Source organism: Indicator indicator, chromosome 35 (genome assembly GCF_027791375.1).
Source record: "Indicator indicator isolate 239-I01 chromosome 35, UM_Iind_1.1, whole genome shotgun sequence".
NCBI lineage: Eukaryota > Metazoa > Chordata > Aves > Piciformes > Indicatoridae > Indicator > Indicator indicator.
In genome coordinates this window covers 2,819,628-2,844,521 of record NC_072044.1, presented here as the reverse complement: position 1 = coordinate 2,844,521, position 24,894 = coordinate 2,819,628, and the positions used below count along the sequence as shown (strand labels likewise).

At 49.4% G+C, this 24,894-nt stretch overlaps 1 protein-coding gene across 1 annotated transcript; it reads right to left on the bottom strand.

Moving 5' to 3' along the window:
• Window positions 1-5,783: 5,783 nt before the first annotated feature.
• CD34 (CD34 molecule) lies at window positions 5,784-23,055 on the bottom strand. The gene is made up of 8 exons (XM_054395963.1): window positions 22,977-23,055; window positions 16,072-16,239; window positions 14,519-14,781; window positions 14,338-14,415; window positions 9,457-9,604; window positions 9,132-9,172; window positions 7,997-8,161; window positions 5,784-5,969 (listed from the first exon to the last, which is right to left on the bottom strand). Exons 1-8 carry the CDS (start codon window positions 23,053-23,055, stop codon window positions 5,784-5,786), a joined length of 1,128 nt encoding a protein of 375 aa, XP_054251938.1.
• Between the last annotated feature and the right edge of the window lie 1,839 nt (window positions 23,056-24,894).

Genomic DNA, 24,894 nt, shown 5'->3' with positions numbered 1-24,894 from the left:
AAAAAAAAGAAAAAAGAAAAAGAAAAGAAAAAAGAAAAAGAAAGGAAAAAAAGAGAAAAGAAAAAAAAAGAAAAAAGAAAAAGAAAAGAAAAAAAGAAAAGAGAAAAGGAAAGAGAAAAGGGAAAAAAAAAATCGCCAAAAGGAATAAAAGGGGCAGAAAGGGGAAAAAAATCTCAAAAAAGGAAAAAACCACACCCCCCAATAAAGTAAAGAAAAAAGGGGAAAAGTAAGTCACAAAAAAGAAAAAAAAAAGGAAAAAGAAATTACATGAAAAAGGGGGAAAATTCATAAGAAAATTAAAAAAGGGGAGAAAAATCACAAAAAATGATAAAAAAAAGAAAAAAGGGAAATGAAATCACAACAAAAAGAAAAACGAAAGAAAAAAATTACACAAAAAAAGAAAAAGGGATAAAAATCACCAAAAGAAAAAGAAAAGCAAAAAGAGAAAGAGAATAAGTCACCAAAAATAAATAAAAAAGAAAAGAAAAAAGAACAAAGGATTAAATAAAAAATAATATTAAAATAAAACAAAAATATAGAAGAATAAAAATTAAAAATAGGGGGAAAAAAAGGGAAAAAAAAAGAAAATAAAATCACAAGGACCAGAAACAGCAAATAAATTAATAACCAAGAGTTGGTGGAGAAATAGCTGGTTTAATTTCTAGGAATAAAGAACAAATGTGTGACTTGAAAATGTATTTTGGAGGTTGAGGTCTTTGGGACATCATCTCCTGTGCCTTATGCAAGAGAAAAGGATACAAAAGGGGTTTCAGACACTTTTATTTCTCTCCAGCTGCAGTGAAAAACTGCAGTGAGTTTCCTTTTGCCCCAACAAATACCTCCCCCTTAGAAAACTGACAGAATAAAAACCTGTTCAGAATGTGGAGTTTTGTCCTCCAGAAGAAGAAAATTAATCCTTTTCAGCAGGAAAAATCTCACTCTGGTACAATTCTAACCTCTGACTCCACATCCAGCCCCATCCCAATCCACCCAAAACTCCCACATGAGTTTGTTTTTTCCAGGATCAGGCACGGAAGAAGCAGATGGGAAGTGGCTCAATGGGAAATTCATTTGAGACATTTTGTTGTAGAGGTTCCCCATTCCTAGAATGTGAGCTTCAAAGCCCACCATGGAATCACAGAATTGTTAGAGTTGGAAGGGACCTCAAGGCTCAGCCAGTTCCAACCCCCCTGCCATGGGCAGGGACACCTCACACCACAGCAGGTTGCTCACAGCCACCTCCAGCCTGGCTGCAAAAACCTCCAGGGATGAGGCTTCCACCACCTCCCTGGGCAACCTGTGCCAGTGTCTCAGCACCCCCATGGTGAAGAATTTCTTCCTAACATCCAATCTAAATCTCCCCATTTCTGTTTTTGTTCTATCCCCCCTAGTCCTATCATTACCTGACACCCAGAAAGATCCCTCCCCAGCTTTCTTGTAGCCCCCTTCAGATACTGGAAGGTCACAATAAGGTCTCCTCAAAGCCTTCTCTTCTCCAGAGTGAATAGCCCCAACTCTCTCAATTATGTCCTCATACATATTGCTCCCTTCATAATTCCACAGTTGTTGGCATGTTGACTTCTTGCAGGCATTGCCAGCACCTTGGGGGTTCTGCAGGGGGTTGTGCTGGAGCTGGGTTCTTCCCCAGGTGCTCCTTCTGACCGGGCACCGTTGCTGGAGCGCCAGCTGCGCAGTGGAGCAGAGTAGGAAATGCTTTAGCAGGGCACAACCAGCAGATAGCAGCATTGGAACGTGGAACAGATCCCAGACTGCTCTGCTCTGGTTTCGAAGTCCTGCAGAAACCTTGCTCTGGGACCATGACCCTCTCCATTTCTCTGTGGTAGGTACGACAGACACTGAGCTCCTGCTCAGCTGGACTGAGCCTGGGCTAAGCAGGTGGAATTAAAGAGCAGGGGTGGTTCTGTAGCCTCTGAGCTAAACTGCCTTAAGCAAAACGTCACAGGGGTGGGGAAATTTTGCAGTGGGACAAAGAGTGCAAGACTCTTGAAGCGGAATTTTAGCTGAGTGCTCTGGCAAACTGGAGCAGGAGAGATTCAGGCTGGAGAGTAGGAAGTTCTTTCCTGTGAAGGTGATGGAACTCTGGAACAGGTTGCCCAGAGAAGTGAAAGCCTTATCCCTGGAAGTGTTTAAGACCAGGCTGGGTGAGTCTTTGAGCAATCTGCGCCGGTGGGGTGTCCCTACCCAAGGCAGGGGGTTGGAACTGGAGGATTTTTAAGGTCCCTTCCAATCCAACCAATTCTATGACTTTATGTTATGTGCACCCTGCAGGAGCAGGACGTGGCCTCCTGAACCAGACTGGAGCCCTTGCATCAACCTCAGACCCACATTTATGGGCAAGCAAGCTGCTGTTGGAAGCTGAGATGGATTTAGTTCCTCAAAAACCAAACAAAACACCAAACAGCAAAAACCAAACTCCAAGAGTGACCCAGAAGCAGCTGTGAGCACTCAGGCAGCACCGGCTGGAGGAGGAGGCTGCCGGGCAGACGGCGGCGGGGCCGGCAAGGAAGGAATGCAAAGGGGCTGATAAGGAAGGACTAACAACAATAACCTTCTCTGCTGGGCCTGGGGGTGTTTACACACAGGCAAGAAAGCTTCCTGAGCTGGAAGCCCAGATTTTTCCGCTGGCTCGGCCCCGTCCCCGCTCGGCCACCGCCACTCTTGGCATTTCCCTCGACCTGGATGGTTTGGGGAAAGCTTTTGTTGTGCCAAAAGCACTTGACTGTAACTTCATTGTCTCTGCTTGGCTGTAGGACATACCTTCAGCTGTGAAAAACACACCTGAGGTTGGATTGGATCTCCTCCTGTTGATTCTGCTGATTAGATGAACAGCTGCCAAACAAAGAAAAAAAAAAAAAAAAGACAAGGCCAGCTCCCTGTCCTACCCTGCAGACTAAAATCCTCCAGGAGAGCTTCTCCTGTGCTCCACAGCCTTTGGGATAGAAGGCAACTCCACTTCCCTGCATCTGTTCCCAGGAGGTTCCATCTGAACAGGAGAAACTTCATTGCTGTGAAGGTGCTGGAGCCCTGGAGCAGGCTGCCCAGAGAGGTTGTGGAGTCTCCTTCTCTGCAGAGCTTCCAACCCTCCCTGGCCACTGTGACTCTGGGTAAGCTTCTGTGGGTGCCCTGCTTTAGCTGGGAGTTTGGACTGGATGGTCTCCAGAGGTCTCTTCCAACCCACACCATGCTGGGATTCTGGAATTCTGTGATCAATTCTGTGATCTTCATCCTCTCCCCCCCCTTTCACACCCACCAACCCCTGCTGCCAGGTCAGACCCAGCCTTCTGGATCACTCCATCAGACTGAAGTCTCATTTCTTTAACCAGGTCTTAGGTGGCCACCTTGAGCCTTAGGAAATCAAACAGATGATATTTGATGATGTGCTGGAGGTCACTTGTCCTGCAAAGGTATTTGTCAAAACCTAGGGAAAGTGTGCACGGAACAAGCCACAGCCTTTAGCCATTGGATCCTGACTGGAGATTAGGAAAAATTTCTCTCCTGCCAGAGTGGTCAGGGATTGGAATAGGCTGCCCAGGGAGGTGGTGGAGTCAACATCCCTGAAGGGGTTCAAGAAACCTGTAGCCATGGCACCTGAGGACATGGTTTAGTGTCCATGAAGGTTGATGGTTGGACTGGGTGATCTTAGAGGCCTTTTCCAACCTTGATGATTCTGTGATTCTCTCTCTGCTGGGCACAACCTCTGTGCCAGGCATTGTCCTCCCATCATGCTGGCAGATGGCACAGCCAGCTCCACTCATCCTGGTGGGACAAACACACTGCTGCTCCAAGGTCGCAATGGAGAAAATGATTTTTAATACTCAATTTCCTTTCAACTGGGATTATTTACAGTGGTCCTTGGGAGAAGCAATTCACACCAAACCAACCCAAACCTGAAAGACAAGAAACTGTGCCTTCAGGACTCTTGCACCTATGGAAACAGCCCCTGATGGACGTTGCTGTCAGTCCTTTAAGTACTGTACCAAGAAAAAAACCTCTCCTCAGGTGTTCAGCACTGAGGAAAGCTTGTGATGAATTCTCTTGCCAGAGGGCAGGTCAGCTTCAAGAGATATTTTGGACATGGAGGATGTGGAGGTCATTGCTGGTGCCAGCAGAGATTGTGGTTTGCTCAACATCTGCTGAACTGCAGCTTCTCGTGGGCTTGCACCACCAATATTGAGCTTGCACCACCAATATTGAGCTTGCAGCACCAATATTGGGTTTACACCACCAGCTCTGAGCTTGCACCACCAATATTGAGCTTACACCACCAGCTCTGAGCTTGCACCACCAATATTGAGCTTGCACCACCAATATTGAGCTTGCAGCACCAATATTGGGTTTACACCACCAGCTCTGAGCTTGCACCACCAATATTGAGCTTGCACCACCAGCTCTGAGCTTGCACCACCAATATTGGGCTTGCACCACCAATATTGGGCTTGCACCATCAGCTCTGAGCTTGCACCACCAATATTCAGCTTGCACTATCAGCTCTGAGCTTGCACCACCAATATTCAGCTTGCACTACCAGCTCTGAGCTTGTACCACCAGCTCTGAGCTTGCATGGCAACACCTTGGGTTCCCTAAAAACTTGCTTGGGTCTGAGCACAAACCTGCCCCTGGTCCCTGACTGTTGTGTAGCTCAACCTCTGTGATGTGGCTTGCAGCACTGCTTGCTTTGGGAGCAGGATCAGGCCAGAGCTAGGCAGGACCTGTTCCCACTCTTGGGAATTTGGTGGTGGCCTTCATAAAAACACTTCTTACTGATGGCCAAAAATACTTCTTGTTGATGAAGCCACTGCTGATGCAGAGGGAGGAGAAACACCTCTCACAGAGCAGAGCCAGCTTCTTGTCTATCCCTTGTTCCACTGGGAGCCCTTTGGCATCTTTTATTCCCAAGGTCCTACCCAAGGCACTTAGGTTCCACATGTGGGGAGGGAGGGTGGTGGGACAGCCAGCCCCAGATGCCTGCAGAGCCATCCACAGCCAGGTTCAGTGTTCTCCACCTCACTCAAGAGTTCTCCACCTCTGTTTGCTGGCTCTGCCTCATCAAAGCTGTCTCCAGTCCCTGCCATGAAGAGATTGGGGAAGACTTTTTCTCTACCTGCACACTGGTAGGACGGGAAAAGAAACCAGTTTGAGGTCTATTCACATTTCAACCTTCAATTCCAGGTGGGAAGTTTTACACAGAGCTTCAGCAAATGCTGCTGGAGTAGAAAAGGCTAAGGAAGCCCTAAAGCCCAAGAAGGGAGGTTAAATGCCTGATGCTCTGAAAAGAGGAAGAAATCCTGCACTTAAACATAAAGGTGAGATTAAAAAATGATCTGAAACCTGAGAGGTTTTGGTCACTGAAGTCCCAGGATTAGAGTCTGAATCAGCCTAACACGCTGCCATCACCAGCTCTGGCTGCTGGGAGTCTGACTCAAGGCTTCTGCAGCTCTGCCTCTGCACCTGTGTTTCTCATTAGCTTCTTCTAACAACAAAAGCAGACAACAGCTGCAAAAAAAAAAAAAAAAAAAAAAGTGTCCTGTGTGGTCAATGGCAGGAGGAGGAGGAGGCAGAGAAGCAGGTTCTTTGGCAGCTCTGGTGCTTAATGTGCTTTAGGCTGGTTTTGGAAGTTCTTCACAGAAATAAGAATCAAAACAAACAAACAATCAAACAAAGGTCTGCAATTCCCTAACTGTCCATAGAGCATCTCTTGTCTTCCCTTATCTCTTTGTTCCCCTCCTGGCTGGTGGGGAGGACACTTCTCTCCACCTGCTTCTTCACATCTGGGTGTCAGCAGGGCTGTGCTGCCTGCCCGAGTGGCCGTTTTTGGAGGACGCTTGGCCAGTTCCATTCTCCTGAGTCCCACCGTTGAGGTTTGGCTTCTCCTGCAGCTCAGCTTGCTCCTGGGGAGGCATCATCAACATGGTGTTGCCCTGGCTGCCGTTTTCATAGGGGTCTTCAGTCTAAACAGGGACAGAAACAACAGAGTGAGGGCAGGGGAAGGGCTGACAGCAGCCACTTTGATTGCAGGCAGAGGCTTGGCTGCCTGCCTCTGCTTCCTGGACAGGAGGGACAAACAACTGCAGGCATGGGAACCTGCTCCTGCTGACCAGAAGGAGAGCAGAGGCCCTGAACCATGCCATGGCAAGAGCAAGCAAGGAAACCAGCCAGGAATTCTTCTTTTTTTTTTTTTTTTTTTTTTTTCAATTGTATTTTATTTCTCCCCCCCCCACCTCGAGCTGCAAAGAGAAGCCATCAGGTTTTGTTGTTTCCTCACAAGCAGGTTTTGGAGCTGAGCCTGCCTTGGGTTTGCAAAGCCACCCCATGGCAGACCACCTCTGCTTTCCAGTGTGGCTCAGTGAGCAGCACTGCTGGAGGAAAGCTCCACAAAGTGCCTCTTTCTCCTACCTCATCCTCAAGACACACAGCTTGCAGCGAGGTGCCTGCAGGCTTGTAGGACTTCAAAGAGGTGCTGCATGGCTTCTTACCAACCACTGCAATGAGAAGCAGAAGCTTCTGGAGGACCCAGAGCAATAGCAGAGCTGCCTCCATCCTCCAGCAGGATGCATTTGATCACGGCAGGTCTGGTGGCAGTGCTGGTGGTCCTGAGCTCTGTTTGGCAACTGATAGTTGGTAGCAGATAGCCTCACTCCTTGCTTGCCCTGCAGCAGCCAGGCTGCTCAGCTTCCCACCTGCTCCACTGTTTTGCTCAGCTCCTTGTCCAGTAGGATGGATGTGCTGGACACATCTCACCTAGGAACTGGATTGACTCTGCCATGTGTTTACATGGGCAGCTCCCAGCCATGCATTTGTGCTGCCTTCCACTTGCTGCCAGCATCCAGGAGATGGGACTTGCATGCAGTGTCTTGGAGAGCCCCAAGTTATGATGTCCCTGCCTCTGACACATGCACTTGGTTTCCTATCTGCATGGTCATAGAATGGTTGGAGTTGGAAGGGACCTTCAAGATCATCCAGTTCCAACCCCCCTGCCACGGGCAGGGACACCTCTCCCTGGCCCAGGTTGCTCAAGACCCCATCCTAGCTTTGAACCCTTCCATGGAGGAGCAACCACAACCTCCCTGGGCAACCTGTTCCAGTGTCTCCCCACCCTCACTGGAAAGAATTTCTTCCTCATCTCCAGTCTAAATGTCTGTATCAAGTCCAAATGTCTATATCCAGCCTAAATGTCTGGAGAACATCTCCTCTGGTGCTGAAATGACCTAACAGATCCCTAGGACACAACTGCAGCCCTAGGTGCATCCATGGCTCATCCTCAAATTCCTCAAGGAAAAGGCCTCAAGCTGCAGCAGGGGAGGGTTAGACTGGAGATTAGGAGAAATGTCTTTACTGAAAGAGTAAAGATCACATCTCCAAAGGTCTGTGGTAGGGAAGAGTCCTCAGTGGTCAGCTGCCTGCCTGCCTGGAAAGGGGGAAATGGAAACAGGGAGTTTCTTTCTCTTTCTTTCTTTCTTTCTTGATGTGTTTTATTAGCAGTGAGGAGGGAAAGAGGCTTTATTACAGCATGGGTACAAGACAGACATGGAGCTCGAATGCAGCCAATGGGAACTCAAAGTGTGTCACTTTTAATGACAAATTCACAAGGTTCCTCTGTCCCTGGAGGGCTCTTGCTGGAGGAGTTCTTACTGCTGAGCAAAAAGAAGTGTTAGACCTGGAAGCAGGAGCAAGGAAGAGGTGGTTTTCCCATGGGAACAATCAACTAGGAGTTAATTTTAGAAGACAAGAGAGGTTTCCCTTCACCCTGGATGGTTTCACTCCCTGCTCCTGCCCCTTCGCCTTGCCCAGGCTGACCCAGCCCTGGTCAGCGCACCCTGGGTGCTGGCTAAGCTGTCCTGTTGAGCTGGGGACAGGCACAGGTGGAGGGTCCTGAGCTTCAGGGTGAGGAGCAGCCCCCTCCTCTGCCACCCAGTCCCCCTCCCTGGCACTGCCAGGCTGCTATCTACCCTCTCTGCTGCCAGTGGTAAGCACTAACCAGCCTCTCGCCCGCCGGGCTCCAGCTCCTCCGCTTCATCAGCAGATACCCTGCCAAGCCCAGGAATGCCAGCAGCAGTCCAGATGTCACCAAGGCTATCAAGGTCTTCTGAGAAAAGTCCTGGTGGCTCCTCACGCTCCCTTGTTTGAGGGATTTTATTCCAAACTGGAAAATGAAAGACAAACAAAAGAAAGAACAAAGCACAAACCCCCGAAGGGAGTTTGCCAAACAGGAAACGTTTGTGTTGGCTGAGCACAGCCTGAAAACAGGGCTGGGCTTCACCTCCTTCTGCAGCCAAGCTTTGCTACCCCAGCTCCTGAGCTTTGCACTTGCCCTCTGAGTGCTCACATCTTCATGGCGTGGCTGCCAGCTGTGGCACAGATCCCTTCTCCCCAGTCACAAGTGATAGGAGGAGAGGAAATGGCCTCAAGATGCACCAGGGGAGGGTTAGGTTGGACATTAGGAGAAATTTCTTCACTGCAAGAGCAATCAGGGATTGGAACAGGCTGTCCAGGGAGGTGGTGGAGTCACCATCCATGGAGGGGCTCAAAAAATGTGTGGCCATGGCACTTGGGGCCATGGTTTAGTGGCCAGGGTGGTGTTGGGTTGATGGTTGGACTGGATGATCCTAGAGGCCTTTTCCAACCTGAATGATTCTCTGACATTTCCTCCCTTGGACTGCAGCACTCAAACCCTCAGGTGTAGGTTGAGCCTCTGCATGGCTGAAGCCTCTCTGTGCACTGCTGCTGCTGGGCAGCCACTTCTAGAGGCACCTGGAGTGCAGCTTCCTGAGCCAATGGCAGCTTCACTGGGGTGTGGAGAGGTGCAACTAATCGATGTCAGCGTGGTGCTCTGAAGAAGGAGAGGGCCAGCTCTATCCTTAGAGTTGTGGTTGGGATCTGGGCATTTTTAAAGGAAGCATTTCTGCCCTGAGTGGTTGTATTGGTGCTCTCCCATCACTGCCTTGGTGCACATCTGGTGGTGGGCTCCAACCATCTCAGCACTCAACAGGCACCTCCAAGATGGAAGCAGGCTGAGGTCTCAGCCCCAGCCTCAAAACTTCCTTTCTCCAGTCACTCAAGGCCACCTTTTTTTTTTTTTTTTCTCCCCAGCTGCATTTGCTTAAGGAATTTACCTTTTCCCAGTGAGACTCTTGGAGCACATCTGTAGCAGGATCTGCAAGGTTTGAAAGAGAAGCACATCAGATGGAGTGGGACACTAAAATCAAAGAGCCTGGCCACTGCTGACCACAGAGGAGCTCTGAGCCCCTTCACTGCTCTGGAGGCAACATCATAGCTCCATGGGTCTAGCAGAACCTCAGAAGAAAGATCCTAGCTGTAGAGAGAAGTCTCCTGCCAGGCTGTAACTGAGGATTTGGCCTCTCCCCACAAGCACTCCCCTCTCCCACTGCCCACATGGAGGTCATCATTCAGTGGTCTCAAGGAATGAGCTCAACTCACCTCTCTCACCGACGAGGATGAGGAGCAGGCAGTCGTGGTCCACCTCGGACTTGGCCAGTTTAATCTGGCAGGGGGAGGGAACAGAGTGGGAGCTGCCTTCACAAATGGCACTCCACAGGGCTGAGCCTTTCTCCTCCAGAAAGTGTTTCTGCAAGAAATTCAAACAAACAGACACTGAACCAACCCAACCCTAACCCAACCGACTCCTTCTCCATCCCAGCTGTGCTGAAGGTGCAGACACAAACTGGAAAAGCTGGGAAGTTCCACCTCAGTGTGAGGAAAGACTTTGCTGTGAGTGTGCTGGAGCCCTGGAGCAGGCTGCCCAGAGAGGTTGTGGAATTTTCTTCCCTACAGGCTTTGAAAATCCATCTGGATGCCTTCCTGGGTGGCCCTGCTTTTGGCAGGGGGGTTGGACTGGATGACCTCTGGAGGTACTTTCCATCCTCTGCCATTCTATGATTCTCTGGGGGTGCTCCTGGTAGCATGGTGAGCTCCTCCTCTGCATGCTTTGGTAGCTCATCTGTGCTGTGCAAAGCTGAGCAGAGGCAACCAGAAGTGACCATAAAAATACTGGGCTGGGTGTCAGCCTTTCACTCCCCCCCTTCCACTCTGCTGCTTTGAGCCCCACCACCACCACCTAGTAAATGGAGATGCTCTTTTCTTGTGGCTTGGCTTAATGAGGATAAATTAATTGGAGGTATTCTTAGCAGCTCTTGCAAGTGGCATTTAAACAAAGCTAAATTTAGGGTCTGAGTTGCACTCAAGTCCCTCCAAGCTTTAGAGCAAAAGAGCTGCCCAAAGGGCCCTATTGTTTGAGAGTCCCAGGCAGGGGCTGGGAAAGGAGGGAAATAACAAAGAAGCTGTGAGCCTTCCTGTTTAGGAAATGTCTTCTGTGTTTTTGCTGTGTTGCTGATCAAAGGCTGGGAAAAAAAAAAAAAAACACCACACAAAAAAACCCAAAAATACAAATTTCTGTCATTTTAGAGCTGAATTGACTCTTGGGTGGAAGAGGAAGAGGAGTGAGGAGCTGCAGCCTTTCCCTTCCATGGGCCAATTTCTGTATCAGCCAGGACAAGCTTTCTCCTTGGGTCTATTTTCAGCCATGGTCAGGCTTGGAGGCAGAGCTCACAGTTGCTGACAAATGTTTTCAGCTTCCCAAACATCCTCCCAGCTGGGGACATCAGCTGAGCTGTGGCCATGTGCACCCCCTTGAGACAGAGACCAGCTCTGGCTGACCCCCGCCCCGGCCTGTCCCTGCCCTCTGCTTGTCCTCTAGAAGGTACCCAGCAAGGTGGGGTGGGAAAGAGGAGCAGACCCTCTTGTCTTGCAGCTCTGTGCAGAACTGGGCAGCTCAGGGCCTTCCTTTCTTTGCCTTTTGTGCCCCTCACTCCAAGAAGGACATCGAGGGGCTGGAACAGGTCCAGAGAAGGGCAACAAAGCTGGGGAAGGGTCTGGAGAACAGGGCTGGGGAGGAGCAGCTGAGGGAGCTGGGGGGGATTAGTCTGCAGAGACTGAGGGGAGACCTGAAAGGAGGTCCCTGAAAGGAGGTTGGAGTGAGGTGGAGGTTGGGCTCTTCTCCCTAGTATCAGGTGATAGAACAAGAAGGAATGGCCTGAAATTGTGCCAGGGAAGATGTAGGTTGGAGATGAGAAAAATGGTTTTCCTGCAAGAGTGGTCAGGGACTGGCACAGGCTGCCCAGGGAGGTGGTGGAGTCCCCACCCCTGGAGGTGTTCCAGAAACCTGTGGCCATGGCAGTTGGGGCCATGGTTTAGTGGCCACGGTGGGGTTGGGCTGGATGATCTCAGAGGGCTTTTCCAACCCAAACAGTTCAGTGTTTCTGCTAGAGCTGCCTCAGCATTGTGCTCACATCACCACATCCTCTTAACGTGCAAACATGCAGCAGCTCATCCAGGGCAGAATAACAAACAAACCCTTTTCAGCTGTTTCTATAGAGCTTGGCTTGGGGTGAGAAAGGCCAAGATGGAACAAGAGCCCCAAGTGTGTATTTTCCTTTCTCTGCTGTGGAAAGAACTCAGCAGAGTGTCAGAGTTTCCCTTTGCAATTAGCAGTGCTGGTTGCCAGCTGATTGCTCATTTGCCTTGGGAAAGGCCAGCAGGAAGGCAGGACACAGCTTGGTCCCTCCTATCTGCTCTCCTCACAGAATCACTTATCTGCTTCCCAGGTTGCTGAGCCTGAGCTGATTTTTCCCCCCTTGATGGTTGCTGAGGTGGAGGCACAGGAGAGGTCTGCTGTGAGGTGAAAGCTCTCAAAAGAAGGTTGGAAGTGCAGCAGTTTGACTTGACTTAAGTGGTTGGAGGGTTAATAGAAATGGGGAGATTCAGATTGGGTATTAGGAAGAAATTCTTCCCCATGAGGGTGGTGAGAGACTGGCACAGGTTGCCCAGGGAGGTGGTGGAAGCCTCATCCCTGGAGGTGTTTAAGGCCAGGCTGGAGGTGGCTGTGAGCAACCTGCTGTGGTGTGAGGTGTCCCTGGCCATGGCAGGGGGGTTGGAACTGGCTGAGCCTTGAGGTCCCTTCCAGCCCTAACAATTCTGTGATTTCATGCAATAAGATACAGGGCAGTGGTGTGGTGTAGTAGTGAAGGGTTGGACTGGATGATCTTAGATGATCCAACCATAGTGATTCTGTGACTCCAGGATGTTCTGTAGTATCTACATCCAGTACTCCAACCCTGGAAGTCTTCAAAGCCAGGCTGGATGAGGATTTGAGCAACCTGGTGTAGCAGGAAGTGTCCCTTGTCTAGCAGGAGGTGTCCCTGGTCTAGCAGGAGGTGTCCCTGGTCTAGCAGGAGATGTCCCTTGTCAAGCAGGAGGTGTCCCTGGTCTAGCAGGAGATGTCCCTTGTCAAGCAGGAGGTGTCCCTGGTCTAGCAGGAGGTGTCCCTTGTCTAGCAGGAGGTGTCCCTGGTCTAGCAGGAGGTGTCCCTTGTCTAGCAGGAGGTGTCCCTGGTCTGGCAGGAGGTGTCCCTGGTCTAGCAGGAGGTGTCCCTTCTCAAGCAGGAGGTGTCCCTTGTCTAGCAGGAGATGTCCCTGGTCTGGCAGGAGGTGTCCCTGGTCTAGCAGGAGGTGTCCCTTGTCAAGCAGGAGGTGTCCCTTGTCTAGCAGGAGGTGTCCCTGGTCTAGCAGGAGATGTCCCTTGTCTAGCAGGAGGTGTCCCTGGTCTAGCAGGAGGTGTCCCTTGTCTAGCAGGAGATGTCCCTGGTCTAGCAGGAGGTGTCCCTGGTCTAGCAGGAGGTGTCCCTTGTCAAGCAGGAGGTGTCCCTTGTCTAGCAGGAGGTGTCCCTTGTCTAGCAGGAGATGTCCCTTGTCTAGCAGGAGGTGTCCCTGGTCTAGCAGGAGGTGTCCCTTGTCTAGCAGGAGGTGTCCCTTGTCAAGCAGGAGGTGTCCCTTGTCTAGCAGGAGGTGTCCCTTGTCTAGCAGGAGGTGTCCCTTGTCTAGCAGGAGATGTCCCTTGTCTAGCAGGAGGTGTCCCTTGTCTAGCAGGAGATGTCCCTTGTCAAGCAGGAGGTGTCCCTTGTCTAGCAGGAGGTGTCCCTTCTCAAGCAGGAGGTGTCCCTTGTCTAGCAGGAGGTGTCCCTGGTCTAGCAGGAGGTGTCCCTTGTCTAGCAGGAGATGTCCCTTGTCTAGCAGGAGGTGTCCCTGGTCTAGCAGGAGATGTCCCTGGTCTAGCAAATGTCCCTGCCCATGGTAAGGGGCTGGAACTGGATGATCTTTAAGGTCTGTTCCAACCCCAACCCGTTCCATCATTCTCTGATTTCTCTCCACTTAGGTGTGCCAAGCCTGCAGGCTGTGTCTAAACCCTGTGCCCAGGAGGTGCTGTTCCCACTAGATGGCATCTGTGACCAGAGTCACTCTCTCCTGGAGGAGCTTCCGTGGGAATCCTTCCTACAGTGGGGTCCCTGTAACCAGGAGCAAAGCCCTAAACACCATTTAATCTCCAATTTGCAGAGAAAAGCCAAGAAAGAGTCCACTCCTCCTAAGCGAGGCTGCAAAATCACACCTTTCATACCCAGGATGCTGCCAAGTCTGCTGGCCCACAGCTCCACCACCACCTGCCCTCTCTTTTAGGTTGTACCTCCAGGTGTAGGATGTTTCCTGCCTCCCACCCACCACAGTGTTGTCAGCTGGACCTTCCTCTGCTCTTCAAAAGACTCTTCATTTTTTTTTGGTGCACAAGGTCAAGGGCAATTAGAGAGAGCCTGGAGGTGGTGCAGCTGGGGATACAGAGCAGCAGGCAGGGCTCCTTCAGATGCCCTGATTGCTTTCCTAGGGCAGTTGGCAAGACAAAAAAAGGCTCTGCCCTTGCCAGCCAGGAAGAGGAAGAAGAACAAAGGGAATTTCTCATTAAACGTGTTGGGAGATGCTTTAGAAGTCAAAGTGACCCCAGAGCCTTAGCACAGAATGTTGGAGTTGGAAAGGACCTCTAGAGATCAGGAGGTTGTTTCCCCTGGGAGTGCTGGGATCGTCCCTTTGGGATGCTCCTGGGACTGCTGTGATCATCCCTTTGAGATGCTCCTGGGACTGCTGTGATCATCCCTTTGGGATGCTCCTGGGACTGCTGTGATCATCCCTTTGGCATACTCCTGGGACTGCTGTGATCATCCCTTTGGCATAGTCCTGGGACTGCTGTCATTATCCCTTTGGGATGCTCCTGGAACTGCTGTGATCATGTTTGGCACATCTCAGATGCTGTGTCCCAGGGATAACAGTGTGAGTTGACCCCCCTGGTGTGGTGGGCACCTCCCTCACTGCAAGCCCGAGAGCACTGCAGGCTCCTGCCCCTGGCTTTTTGCTCCTAGCCCCCCTTCTCCTGCATGTCCCCTCCGCTGGGGACACATGGCCACCCCAGGCTGCCACTCACGCAAGTGCTGGACTCGTTGAGCTGCAGGCAGATGGCTCCAGTGTCACTCACTTCTCTGACATTGTGGCAGGAGATGGGCTGGAAGGGAAAAAACCACAGGGGTGGCATCAGTGAATTGTTGGAAGGTTGTGAGCCCAGCCCAGCCTCCTCCTGCTCCCCCAGCACCCAGCCATGTCCTCACCTTTGGGCTGTCCCTGACTGTGTGCAGTGTCGTGGTGGCAGCTGAGACAGGAGGATGCCCCGAGGTGGTGGCAGAGATCATCAGATCTGACGTGGCCCTTGGGCTTTGTGCTTCTGTGCTGGGCTCTGTTGCTGGGTTCCCACTTGTGGGAGCCCCCTGGCTGGTGTGGTCGGGGTCCAAGGGGGTGCCCAGGGGCTGCGTCGGGGCTTGGCTGGGCTGGGGGCTTGGCTGGTCGCTGCTGAGCCCTGGCAGGGTTGAGCTGGCTTTGGTTTGGAAGAAAGGCAATGAGAAGGAGACATGAGCAAGCTGAAGTCCTCTCAGGTCAGTGCATTGCAGTGACTGAGGTGCAGCATTGCTGGGTCCCAGCCAGCAGAAGCAGGATGTGCCCCTGGCTGTGCAAGGGATGCCCATCAGCCGTGCTGCAGCTCCCTGATTGTTACACGAGCTTCAGGACCTGCTTACAAGGGGCATGCCCTCAACCATGGCAAGGATGCCACAGCCTGACCTCCCCTGCATCAGTCTTGTCTCCTCCTTGACCCAGAGATGATGGTTTCAAACAAGGGAAGGAAAAGACCCTCCCCTGTGCCAGGGGCTCTGCTTCAGAGCCCTTCAGAGCCTTGGTCTCCTAGCAGAGAGGTTGGCAGAGCACTTAGGTGCCATGTGCTGAGCAGAGGGCAAGTGTGCAAGAGCTTAATGACCCTTCTGCCCCAGCAGCTCTTGGCTGTTTTGAATTGGATGCCAAGAAAGGTTGGACCAGGTGAGCCTTGAGCTCCATCCCAACCTGGGATTCATTCCAGGAGTCTGCAATGCTAGGATTCCATGATTCTAGGATTCCATGATACTAGGATTTTAGCATTCTGTGATTCCATGATTGTAGGATTCTATGATTCCATGATTCTAGGATTCTAGGATGCCATGATTCTGGGATTCCATGATACTAGAATTCCATGATTCTAGGATTTTAGGATTCTATGATTCCATGATTCTGTGGTTCCATGATTCTGTGATTCTGTGATTCTAGAATTCTAGGACTCCATGAGTCTAGGATTCCATGATTCTAGGATTCTAGAATTTTAGGATTCTATGATTCCATGATTCTATGGTTCTAAGATTCCAGGATTCTAGGATTCCATGATTCTAGGATTCTAGAATTTTAAGATTCTATGATTCCATGATTCTAGGGTTCTAAGATTCCAGGATTCTAGGATTCCATGATTCTATCATCCCATGATCATTCCATGATCCTATGATCCCACGATTCTATGATTCTATCACTATTATTCCATCATTCCATGATTCTATCAATCCATCATCCCATAATCCCATGATTCCATGATTCTATGACCCTAAGACAAGCCACCCAGTGTCAGGTTGCTCCAGGCAGAACTTTCAGGACAGGATGAAACCTTTTGACCACACCAGGCCCTTTTTTTGTGTGAGCAGAAGCCATGCACCAGGTGTGTGGCTCCTCAGGACGAGGCAGTGCACTTCATAAACCTAATTACTAATGCAAATGCAACCAGGGGTGCCGGGGGGGTGAGGGGAGCAGTTACCAAGGGGCTCTGATGTGGGCTCAGCAGTGCTGGGGGCTGCAGGGGCTCCAGGGGCTGAAGGGGCTGCAGGGGCTCCAGAGGCTGCCGCACTGCTGCTGCCTTTCATCTCGGTGGCCGTGGCTGTCGGTGTCGGGGTGTCTGTTGAGCTCCCTGAAGTGTTGCCTGGGGACAGAGAAAGGTGTCAGGAGCTTCTGTCCCCCGCATTCCCCATTCCCAGGGAGGTGGTGGAGTCCCCATCCCTGGAGGTGGTCACGAAACGTGTGGCCATGGCGCTGGGGATGTGGTCTGGTGGCCGTGGTGGGGTTGGGCTGATGGTTGGACTCAGTGAGGGCTGTTCCAACCCCAACAATTCTGTGATTCTATGACTCTCTCCCAGCCCCAGCCCCTGCCTGCTCCCCAAGGATTCCTTGCTGGCAGGGCAGGGTTGGCTGCTTTCACAAATTCTCTCTTTTTCTTTTTTTTTTGCCCCCAAATGAGAGGCAGTCCTGGAGCTCATAGGGAAGAAGTTGAGGCTGAACACTTGGGCTGGGTGAGCACCAAATGTTGCTGAAGCCCTTGCAGAGGCTCCAGGGTGGTGCTGGGAGAGGACAGGCTCATTTCTGCCCTTATCCTGCCTGCTCCTAGGGCTCACCAAGGGATGCACAAAGCCCTGCACAAAGCTCTGCACAAAGCTGGATTTCATAGTGCTTTGAGTTTCTAATCCTTGGAGGAAAGACTCAGGTTTTGGAAGAGATCACTTGTGTGCCTCAGGAAAAAAAAAAAATAAAAATCAGTTGGATTTGCAGTTGCAGGCAGAATCTCAAAGTAAACAGAAACATTCCCATTGGCTTGGGATCAGCTCTGACTCATGAGCAAAAACATCTTTGGAGGTAAAGCAGAATGTTTGGAGAATGGCTCTGCTGTTCAAACTTAAAGTTTATATATTGCTTCCTGGTGTGTTACAAGCATGACACTTCCAAGCTTTTCCTTCTGAAATGAGCTGTGTGAGCCAGTGGAATGAAGTCCTTCCTATGGCTTAACCTCTTCTGCTCCTAAGATCTACCCCAACTTCTAACAAACAGCTTCAGCCTCTACTCCAGGGCTGTCCCTGCTCGAGATTCTTATCAGGCACTGAGGAGAGAATCATCCCAAATGGATGGGTTGTTTCCTTTGTCTTTCTGCCCAGAGGAGAGCAGAAGGCTCCAAGAAAAGTGACTTCATCCTTCCAAAGGACCCTTTGAGCTGGAGCAGCACTGACAGCTCCTGCTCAGCCGCCCGGCGCCGGGCAGGGCAGTGTCCATGGCCACTCCAACTCATTGATCTGCAGGCTCCTGCACTTCAGCAGTGTCCTGGCAGGGAGTTTTCTCCATGGGCTTGTCAGAACTTTGCTGGACCAGGCCCAGAGAATCTGGACAGCTTATGCAAAGCAAAGGCTGAGATCACTGCAGTTGGTTTTGGCAGTGGGTGGCAGGAGGCTGAGCTGCCCAGCTGGTGCTGCAGCTGGTGGGTGGTTGGACTGGAGGGTGCTGAGTGGGGTGCACATCCCAGCACTTTCCCATGGGATTGCCCACACTAGTGCAGCCCATCCCATCCCATCCCATCCCATCCCATCCCATCCCATCCCATCCCATCCCATCTCATTTAATTCCATTCCATCCATCCTTTCCCATCCCACCCTATCTCATTCCATCCCATCTCATGCCATCCCATCCCATCCATCCTTTCCCATCCCACCCTGTCTCATTCCATCCCATCCAGCCTGTCCTATTCCATCCATCCTGTCACATCCCATCCATCCTGTCACATCCCATCCATTCTTTCCCATCCCATCCTATCTCATTCCATCCCATCTCAGTCTATCCCATCCACTCCACCCTGTCCCATCCTGTTCTGTCTCATTCCATCCCATCCATTTCTTCCCATCCCATCCCATTGCATCCCATCCCAACCCATCCTAATCACTCCATCCTTTCCCATCCCATCCCACCCCATCCCACTGCAGCTGCTCTGGCTGTGGGACCACGGAGGGGAGGCAGGGGCCCTGCCGAGGGCTGAGTGCAGGTGTCTGGAGCTGGGATTTCAGTTCTGGCAGAGCTTTCCTTTAAGGGAGGAGTTTCTCCTCTCCCAGATAATTCAGTTCCAGCTGCTTAAATCACTGAGCTTCTCTGATGAGATTTCCCAAATCAAAAGCAGGAGGCACGGCTGCCTGCCCAGAGTCCTGAGCAACCCAGGGTTAGAGCCACAGCTTTGTGCTTGCATGGACATGAGCAGGAAACTTGACCTCAGTGGAACAATGCAGTGCCTGCACTTGACCTCCCCAAGTGTCACAGCCACCCAAGCACCTCTGAGCTGTTCCAGATGGTTGTAAAGCACTGGAGGTATTTCTAGTCAAAGGCTTTTCACCACTGAACACCAGCAATGGGAGGCTGAATTATTGCTCAGTGCAGTTTGGGAGCAGACCCTGTCACATTTTATTTCCCCCCCTCCACCTCCCTCCTGTTGGTGTTGCCTTTGCAGAGACTTTTACAGAAAACAGGGCTCAGGTTTTTTGAAACCCTAGGACTGGTGAAATAAAGCAGGGGCCAGCTGTGGGCTGGATAATCCACATGGTGCTCAGCTAAAGCAGGTTCATTTGCTGCACCAGACACTTTCACCAGCTCTGCTAAACTCTCTCTGTTTGTTAGCACTCAAGGTTGGAGACTTTAAGCCAAACCATTTGCAAACCCCAGGGAGATCTTGCCCTGGCAGTGGCTGCAAGTGCAGGATTAAAAGTTTGCAGGGAGCTGAAAGAAAAATGCTTTGCACAGCCCTTGGATTTCCCTGGCTAGCTCTGAACAGCACAAGGCCTCTGATTTGCAAAGGTATTTTCATCATGGAGCTTAGGAAGCATCTCAGCTCCCATCAAATCAAACCCAGCAACAATCTAAATGTTAAAATAGTTGACCTGGCCCAACGTTCATCCCTGAGCACCAAACCAGAACTACAGGAGGCAGTGGCAAAGAATCAGGGAAAGTGTCCATGATTTGTTCCCCACTCTGCACCCAGAGCAAGTTAAATCCAGGGATGTGTCCCCTGCACACCCATCCCTGCAAGGAGGAAGGTGCAGTCCCACAGGGGCTTCCCAGATGGGAGCTGCACCTCCTCTGCTGGAGCATGGATCTCTCAGGGAAGCTTTTGGGAGCCCCCAGGTAAGTGGATGTCTGCTTTGGTGCTCTGACACTGAAACCCTGGGCCAGGAGAGCTGCTGGAATGCTTCTATGTGGTTAACAAAGCCTCTTCCCAAGCTCAGCCAGGTGCACCAGAAGGGCTGGAGGTGACCCAGCACCATGGTACCACCAGCAGCTGGAGAAGAGGAGGGTGAGGAACCACAGGACAGGGAGCTGGGAGGCTGTGTCCAGCCCAAGCTTCCCGCAGCAGCTCCTCCAAGGACTCCAGCCTGCATTACTCATCCCTTCCCAGTTTTACTGCTCTCAGCCATGTGGCAGGAATTCAAGCGGGTGGAGCCCTCTTCCCTCTGGAAATATCTGATAAAGCCTCCTTCCCTCCCCCTTTTCCTTCTCCCAGACAGGATATGGGTGTGGGGCCACAGTCACGCAGGGCAGGGGGCTGCAGGGAGCCCCCTGGACCCCAGCTGCTGGACCAAGGGTGGTGGTGGGCTGCAGACTTCTCCAGCACCTTTCTGGGCACTAAGGTTGCTCCTGGATCGATGTGAAGCCCTCTAAGGGACACCAAACTCAAGTGACAGTGAGGTTTTTAATGCTCCTCTTTTCCATCCCTGAGTTTTAGAAGTTTTCTGGGTCTTGCAAAGGGAATGAAGGAAAAAAAAGACTGCTTTAAAATGGCAAAAAAAAAAAAAAAAAAAAAAGAAAAGGATTAAACCAAAAAAGTTTGGCAGGGGGAAATGTTCAGGTTGCACCAAGGGAGGAGTAGGTTGGCCATGAGGAAAAATTTCTTCCCCAAAAAGGGTTGTCAAGCCCTGGCCCAGGTTGCCCAGGGCAGTGTTGGAGTCCCCATCCCTGGAGAGGTTTGCAGGCTGTGGAGATGTGGTGCTGAGGGCCATGGTTTGGTGGTGACCTGGCAGTGCTGGGCTAAGGCTTTGACTCATCTTAAAGGTCTTAAATCATCTTAAAGATCTCTTCTAACCAAAAGCATTCTGTGAGTCTCTGATTCTTTTCCAGGTGCACCCCCAGACAAGCACAGGGCAGCTCTCCAGGTGTTTGATCAATTTTGCCACCATCAACCACTGGCAGCCTCCTGCTGGGACATGGGTGGAGGCTTCTCAAGCAGCTCTGGAGCATCATCCCACTCTGGGGACCAGGGATGGGGACAAATCTCCCCTGTGCCCTTTGCAACTCAGCAGTCCCCCGGAGCATCAGGGGAAGCTCAGAACTGAGCATTTCACTTGTCTGGACAGGGCTGCTCATGGCTTTGGAGACTGCAGTCAGCAGCTCCCCAGCCTCCATCCTCCCCACACATGGTATTTACAGAAGAGCTGTGCCCAACCCAGCATGGCACTGGGAGGGTTATTTCCCTGGTAAACCACAGGGGTTTAGCTGGAGGTGTTCTGGTGGACAGGTAGAGGTTGGCCCACGCTTGGCAGGAACCAACCTGAGCACAACCTCCCAGAAATGAGATTTCCAGCAGGAGCTGCACAACCAAAACCTTCACTTCATTCACTCTGACCCCCCTCAAAGAGCTGAGGAGCCCCAGGGTGAGCTCCCCACCTTCCTCTGCCCTGCAGAGCAGCTACAAAGAGCAGAGAGAAACCTTCCTCTACCAAAGCTCTGTAAAACCCTGCAGGAATGTGGAGCATTCCCCCCAAAATGACATTTTTGCAGCATTTTAACCCCTTGTTACCTGCTACCTTTGTTTTCACACAAACAAAGATTTTCATCACTTTTTTTTTTTTTTTTTTTGCCCCCCACTACCACATTTTGTATCCCTTTTGCTTTGTGCTACAGGCAACTCAGGGTTTTACACTTCAGGTAGACAGAGTTTTCTTACACCCTGCTTGGCTTCAGCCCAACCAGACAGCCCTGAATTGTATTTTTCTCAACTAAAATTAGTTCTGTGTTTATTTATTTATTTATTTATTTATTTATTTATTTATTTACTTCCTTTCCTTTTCTCTCTGCAAAATTAACATAGACTGGAAGGGTCAGGCAGAGCAGCTTGGGTTCCTTTGGCAGCAAAGGGAAGATGAAAGAAGCACCAGGAAACAGGAGAACAAACTACATCAAATTCTTTCACTCCATCCTAGCTGCTCACATCCATGGGAATAAGGGGAAAAAAAAAAATCACATTGGAGGAGGCACCCACAGGTTCCTGGCTCCTGGCCCAGCCTGTGGAGTGCTGCTTCACTTTTTATTGCTTTGTGGTTGTTGGGTTTGGGACCAAAGTGAGAATATTTGCTTAAAATATAAGCCTTTAAAAGGTACTAAGTGGAGAAATTATTTCTATCCTTATTTTTATTCTGTTCTTGTTCTTATTCTTTCTTATTCTTATTCTTATTCTTATTCTTATTCTTATTCTTATTCTTATTCTTATTAGTCTTATTTTCTAATTATATTCTTATTCTTATTTCTTGTTCTTATACTTATTTTCTTATTCTTATATTTTCATGCTTATTCTTAATTTCTTAGATTCTTATTCTTATTTTCATATTCTTATTCCTATTTTCTTGTTATTATTCTTATTTTCTTATTCTATTCCTATTATTATTCTTATTTTCTTATTCTTATCTTCTTATGCTTATTCTATTCTTATTCTTATTCTTAATCTTATTTTTATTCTTATTCCTAATCTTATTCATAATCTTATTCTTATTCTTATTCTTATTCCTATGCTTATTTTTATTTTTATTTTTATTCTTATTCTTATTCTTATTCTTATTCTTATTCTTATTCTTATTTTTATTTTTATTCTTATTCTTATTCTTATTCTTATTCTTATTCTTTTTTTTTTTATTTTATTCTTATTCTTTTATTCTTATTCTTATTCTTATTCTTATTTTTATTCTTATTTTTTTCTTTTTTATTCTTTTTATTCTTATTCTTATTCTTTTTTATTCTTATTCTTTTTTTTTATTCTTATTTTTTTATTCTTATTTTCTTATTCTTATTTTATTCTTATTTTTTTATTCTTATTTTATTCTTTATTCTTATTCTTATTCTTTTTTATTCTTTCTTATTCTTATTCTTATTCTTAATCTTATTCTTTTTTATTCTTATTCTTATTCTTATTCTTATTCTTATTCTTATTCTTATTCTTATTCTTGTTTTATTCCTATTCTTATTCTTATTCTTATTCTTAATCTTATTTTTATTCTTATTCTTATTCTTATTCTTATTCTTATTCTTATTCTTATTCTTTCTCTTATTTTTATCCTTCTCATTTTCTTCTCATTTTCTTCGTCTTTCTTATTCTTCCTACTTTTAGTCCTATTCTCTTTTTCACACAGGGAGTATTTGAAGAGAACATTGAGGAGAGGAGAATGTTAATATTGATGGAGATCCCCTTTTCCTCTTCAGAAACCTCCCTACCACAAACCCAAAGTCAAAGCTGATTCACCCCAAGGTGGGCTAAGACATGGCTCAAACTGTAGCTGCCACTGCACAGCCCAGCTGCATCCCCATCTTCTGCCTGGGACATCACAGGGAGCATTTCTAGCCTGATCCTTCTCCTTTCCATCCCGGCAGCATTCCCTGTCTGCAGCACACAGCTGTGACCCTTGCCGGGGTGATGCCTGCTGCCGAGCCGTGCTGCACAGTGCCACTGCAGGGGGGCCGATTGCCATCTCCCCTCACCACTCCTTAAAACCCACATCCCCCCCTCCCCAAGCTGCTGTTGGCAGAAGTTGTGAAGAAGTTGCCCACCAACACTTCTCAGCTCTGGGAGCCCTGGCACCGGCTGCAGGCAGTACTCACCGGTCAGCTCCAGCACACAGAACGCAATCCAGACGAGCTGCCTCCACTTCATCACTTTTAAACTTCCCAAGCACAGCATTCCTGCTCTCAGCTCCCACTTACAACAGGCTCTGGCTGCTGTCACGGCTCTGGAGTTCTCAGCCCTGCAGCCGCTCTGAGCTCATGTAGCTTGGGTTTAGTTCCAGCCTTTGAGCTCACTGGCTTGTGGGGTGGGTTTCTCCTCAGGGGTTGTGCTTATGGTGCAGGACTGCGAGGTGGAGTTCTCTCCAGTTTGATTTCAGGGGTTTATATGGTTCATGGCAACCTCACTATCACTTAGGTAATTTTCTCCTCCCCACTTTCCTGCCAGTGCTTCCAAACAAACAAAAGAACAGCCCTCTCCCCACCAAAGGATCCCAAAGCCTCGCAGCCTTAACTCTTTCCTGAGAGCTGCTTACATTCCTGGGGAAGGGAAGGCAGGGATAGGACATGCAGCAGCTGGAATGAAGGATCACAGTGGAGTTGGCTGCTAAACCTCCCTCAAAGCAAAGCAGAGACCAGAGAAGTGGAGGAAGCCCAGGTCCAGGCACAGCTGAAGAGCCTTGTGCACGCTCCCAGGGCTGTGCTGTGGTCAGTGCTGTGGAAAGGGGAGCTCTGAAAACTGACTTCAGAGTTGGAAATTTTCTCAGCAAATTGAGCAAGGAACTCAAGGATGTGAAATCATCACTGACCTGAAGAGAACTAACTCCATTAGCTTCACTAAATTGACTTTGATCAAACAGGGAGCACGAATCAAATGGTTCAGAGAAGGTCTAGGGGAGAGAAAAACCCACAGGCAAAAAACTTCTGCATGAAACCTGGAGCAGAAGAAGGACTTGAGACTAATAAATAACTTCCTGGAGCTCATTTCCATTAATAACACAGTAAAGAAACATTAAAACCAGCATAGAAATACTGACTTCACTTTTATTACCTGGCTGAACTTTACCAAGTGGAAAGAGTTGGCCCTGGCTCTGCTTTTCCAGTGGCTGCACCACGGGCACACGTGGGATCAAGTCTGGGGTGCTTTGCAGAAGGGAATTAGGCTGAGTCAATGCATCCTGACATGGCCCCAAAGCAACAGGAGAAGCTGCAAAAGTTTTGATTCAAAAAAGAAAAAGAGATAAAAGAATGATTGAAAAAATTATTTCTTTTATTTAAAACTACTTTGGTGTTTCCATTCCTTGATGTTGACACCAAGGACAACAGAAAGGTCTTAGTAATAATTTGGGCTTTTTGAGGGTATAAAAAAAAAAGAAAAAAGTAAAAAAAAAAAAAAGATCACTTGAAAAGGTAAATTCCAATTAAGTCTGAATTTTTCCTTTTCATTTACAGCTAAGTGATGCAGGCACCAAAGGAGTCGTTGCTAACAGGGAATCAAAAATGAGGTGGCCACAAAAAGAGCTCTGGAATGAAGGAGCCATGAAGCACTTGCTCAGAAGAGTGGCTTTTTGTGGCTGCTCCCATTGCATCTCTCCAGGCACAGAACCCCAGCATGGTAGTGGTTGAGAGATCATCCAGTCCAACCCCCCTGCTCCAGCAGGGCACCCACAGCAGCTTGCCCAGGATCACAATGGCCAGGGGGGGTGGTTGGAAGCTCTTCAGAGAAGAAGACTCCACAACCTCTCTGGGCAGCCTGCTCCAGGGCTCCAGCAGCCTCACACCAAAGAATTTTCTCCTCTTGGTCAGATGGAACCTCCTGGGTTCCAGTTTGTGCCCAGTGCCCTTTGTCCTGTCACTGGGCACCACTGACAAGAGCCTGGCCCCAGCCTCTTGCCCCCCACAGGTCCTTTCTCTCTTGCTAAGCATTGATCTTGCTAAGCCCTCTCAGGCTGCTCTTCTCCAGGCTCTTCTCTCAGCCTTTCCTCCTCACAGAGATGCTCCAGGCCCCTCAGCATCT

Excerpts from the sequence above, each read along its gene's own strand:
- CD34 (XM_054395963.1), bottom strand. The coding sequence starts at position 23,055 with ATGCTGTGCTTGGGAAGTTTAAAAGTGATGAAGTGGAGGCAGCTCGTC. Across the intron at positions 14,782-16,071 it reads GCCCACATCAGAGCCCCTTG|CCAGCTCAACCCTGCCAGGG; the intron begins GTAACTGCTCCC and ends TCCAAACCAAAG. Across the intron at positions 14,416-14,518 it reads CAGTCAGGGACAGCCCAAAG|CCCATCTCCTGCCACAATGT; the intron begins GTGAGGACATGG and ends TTTCCCTTCCAG.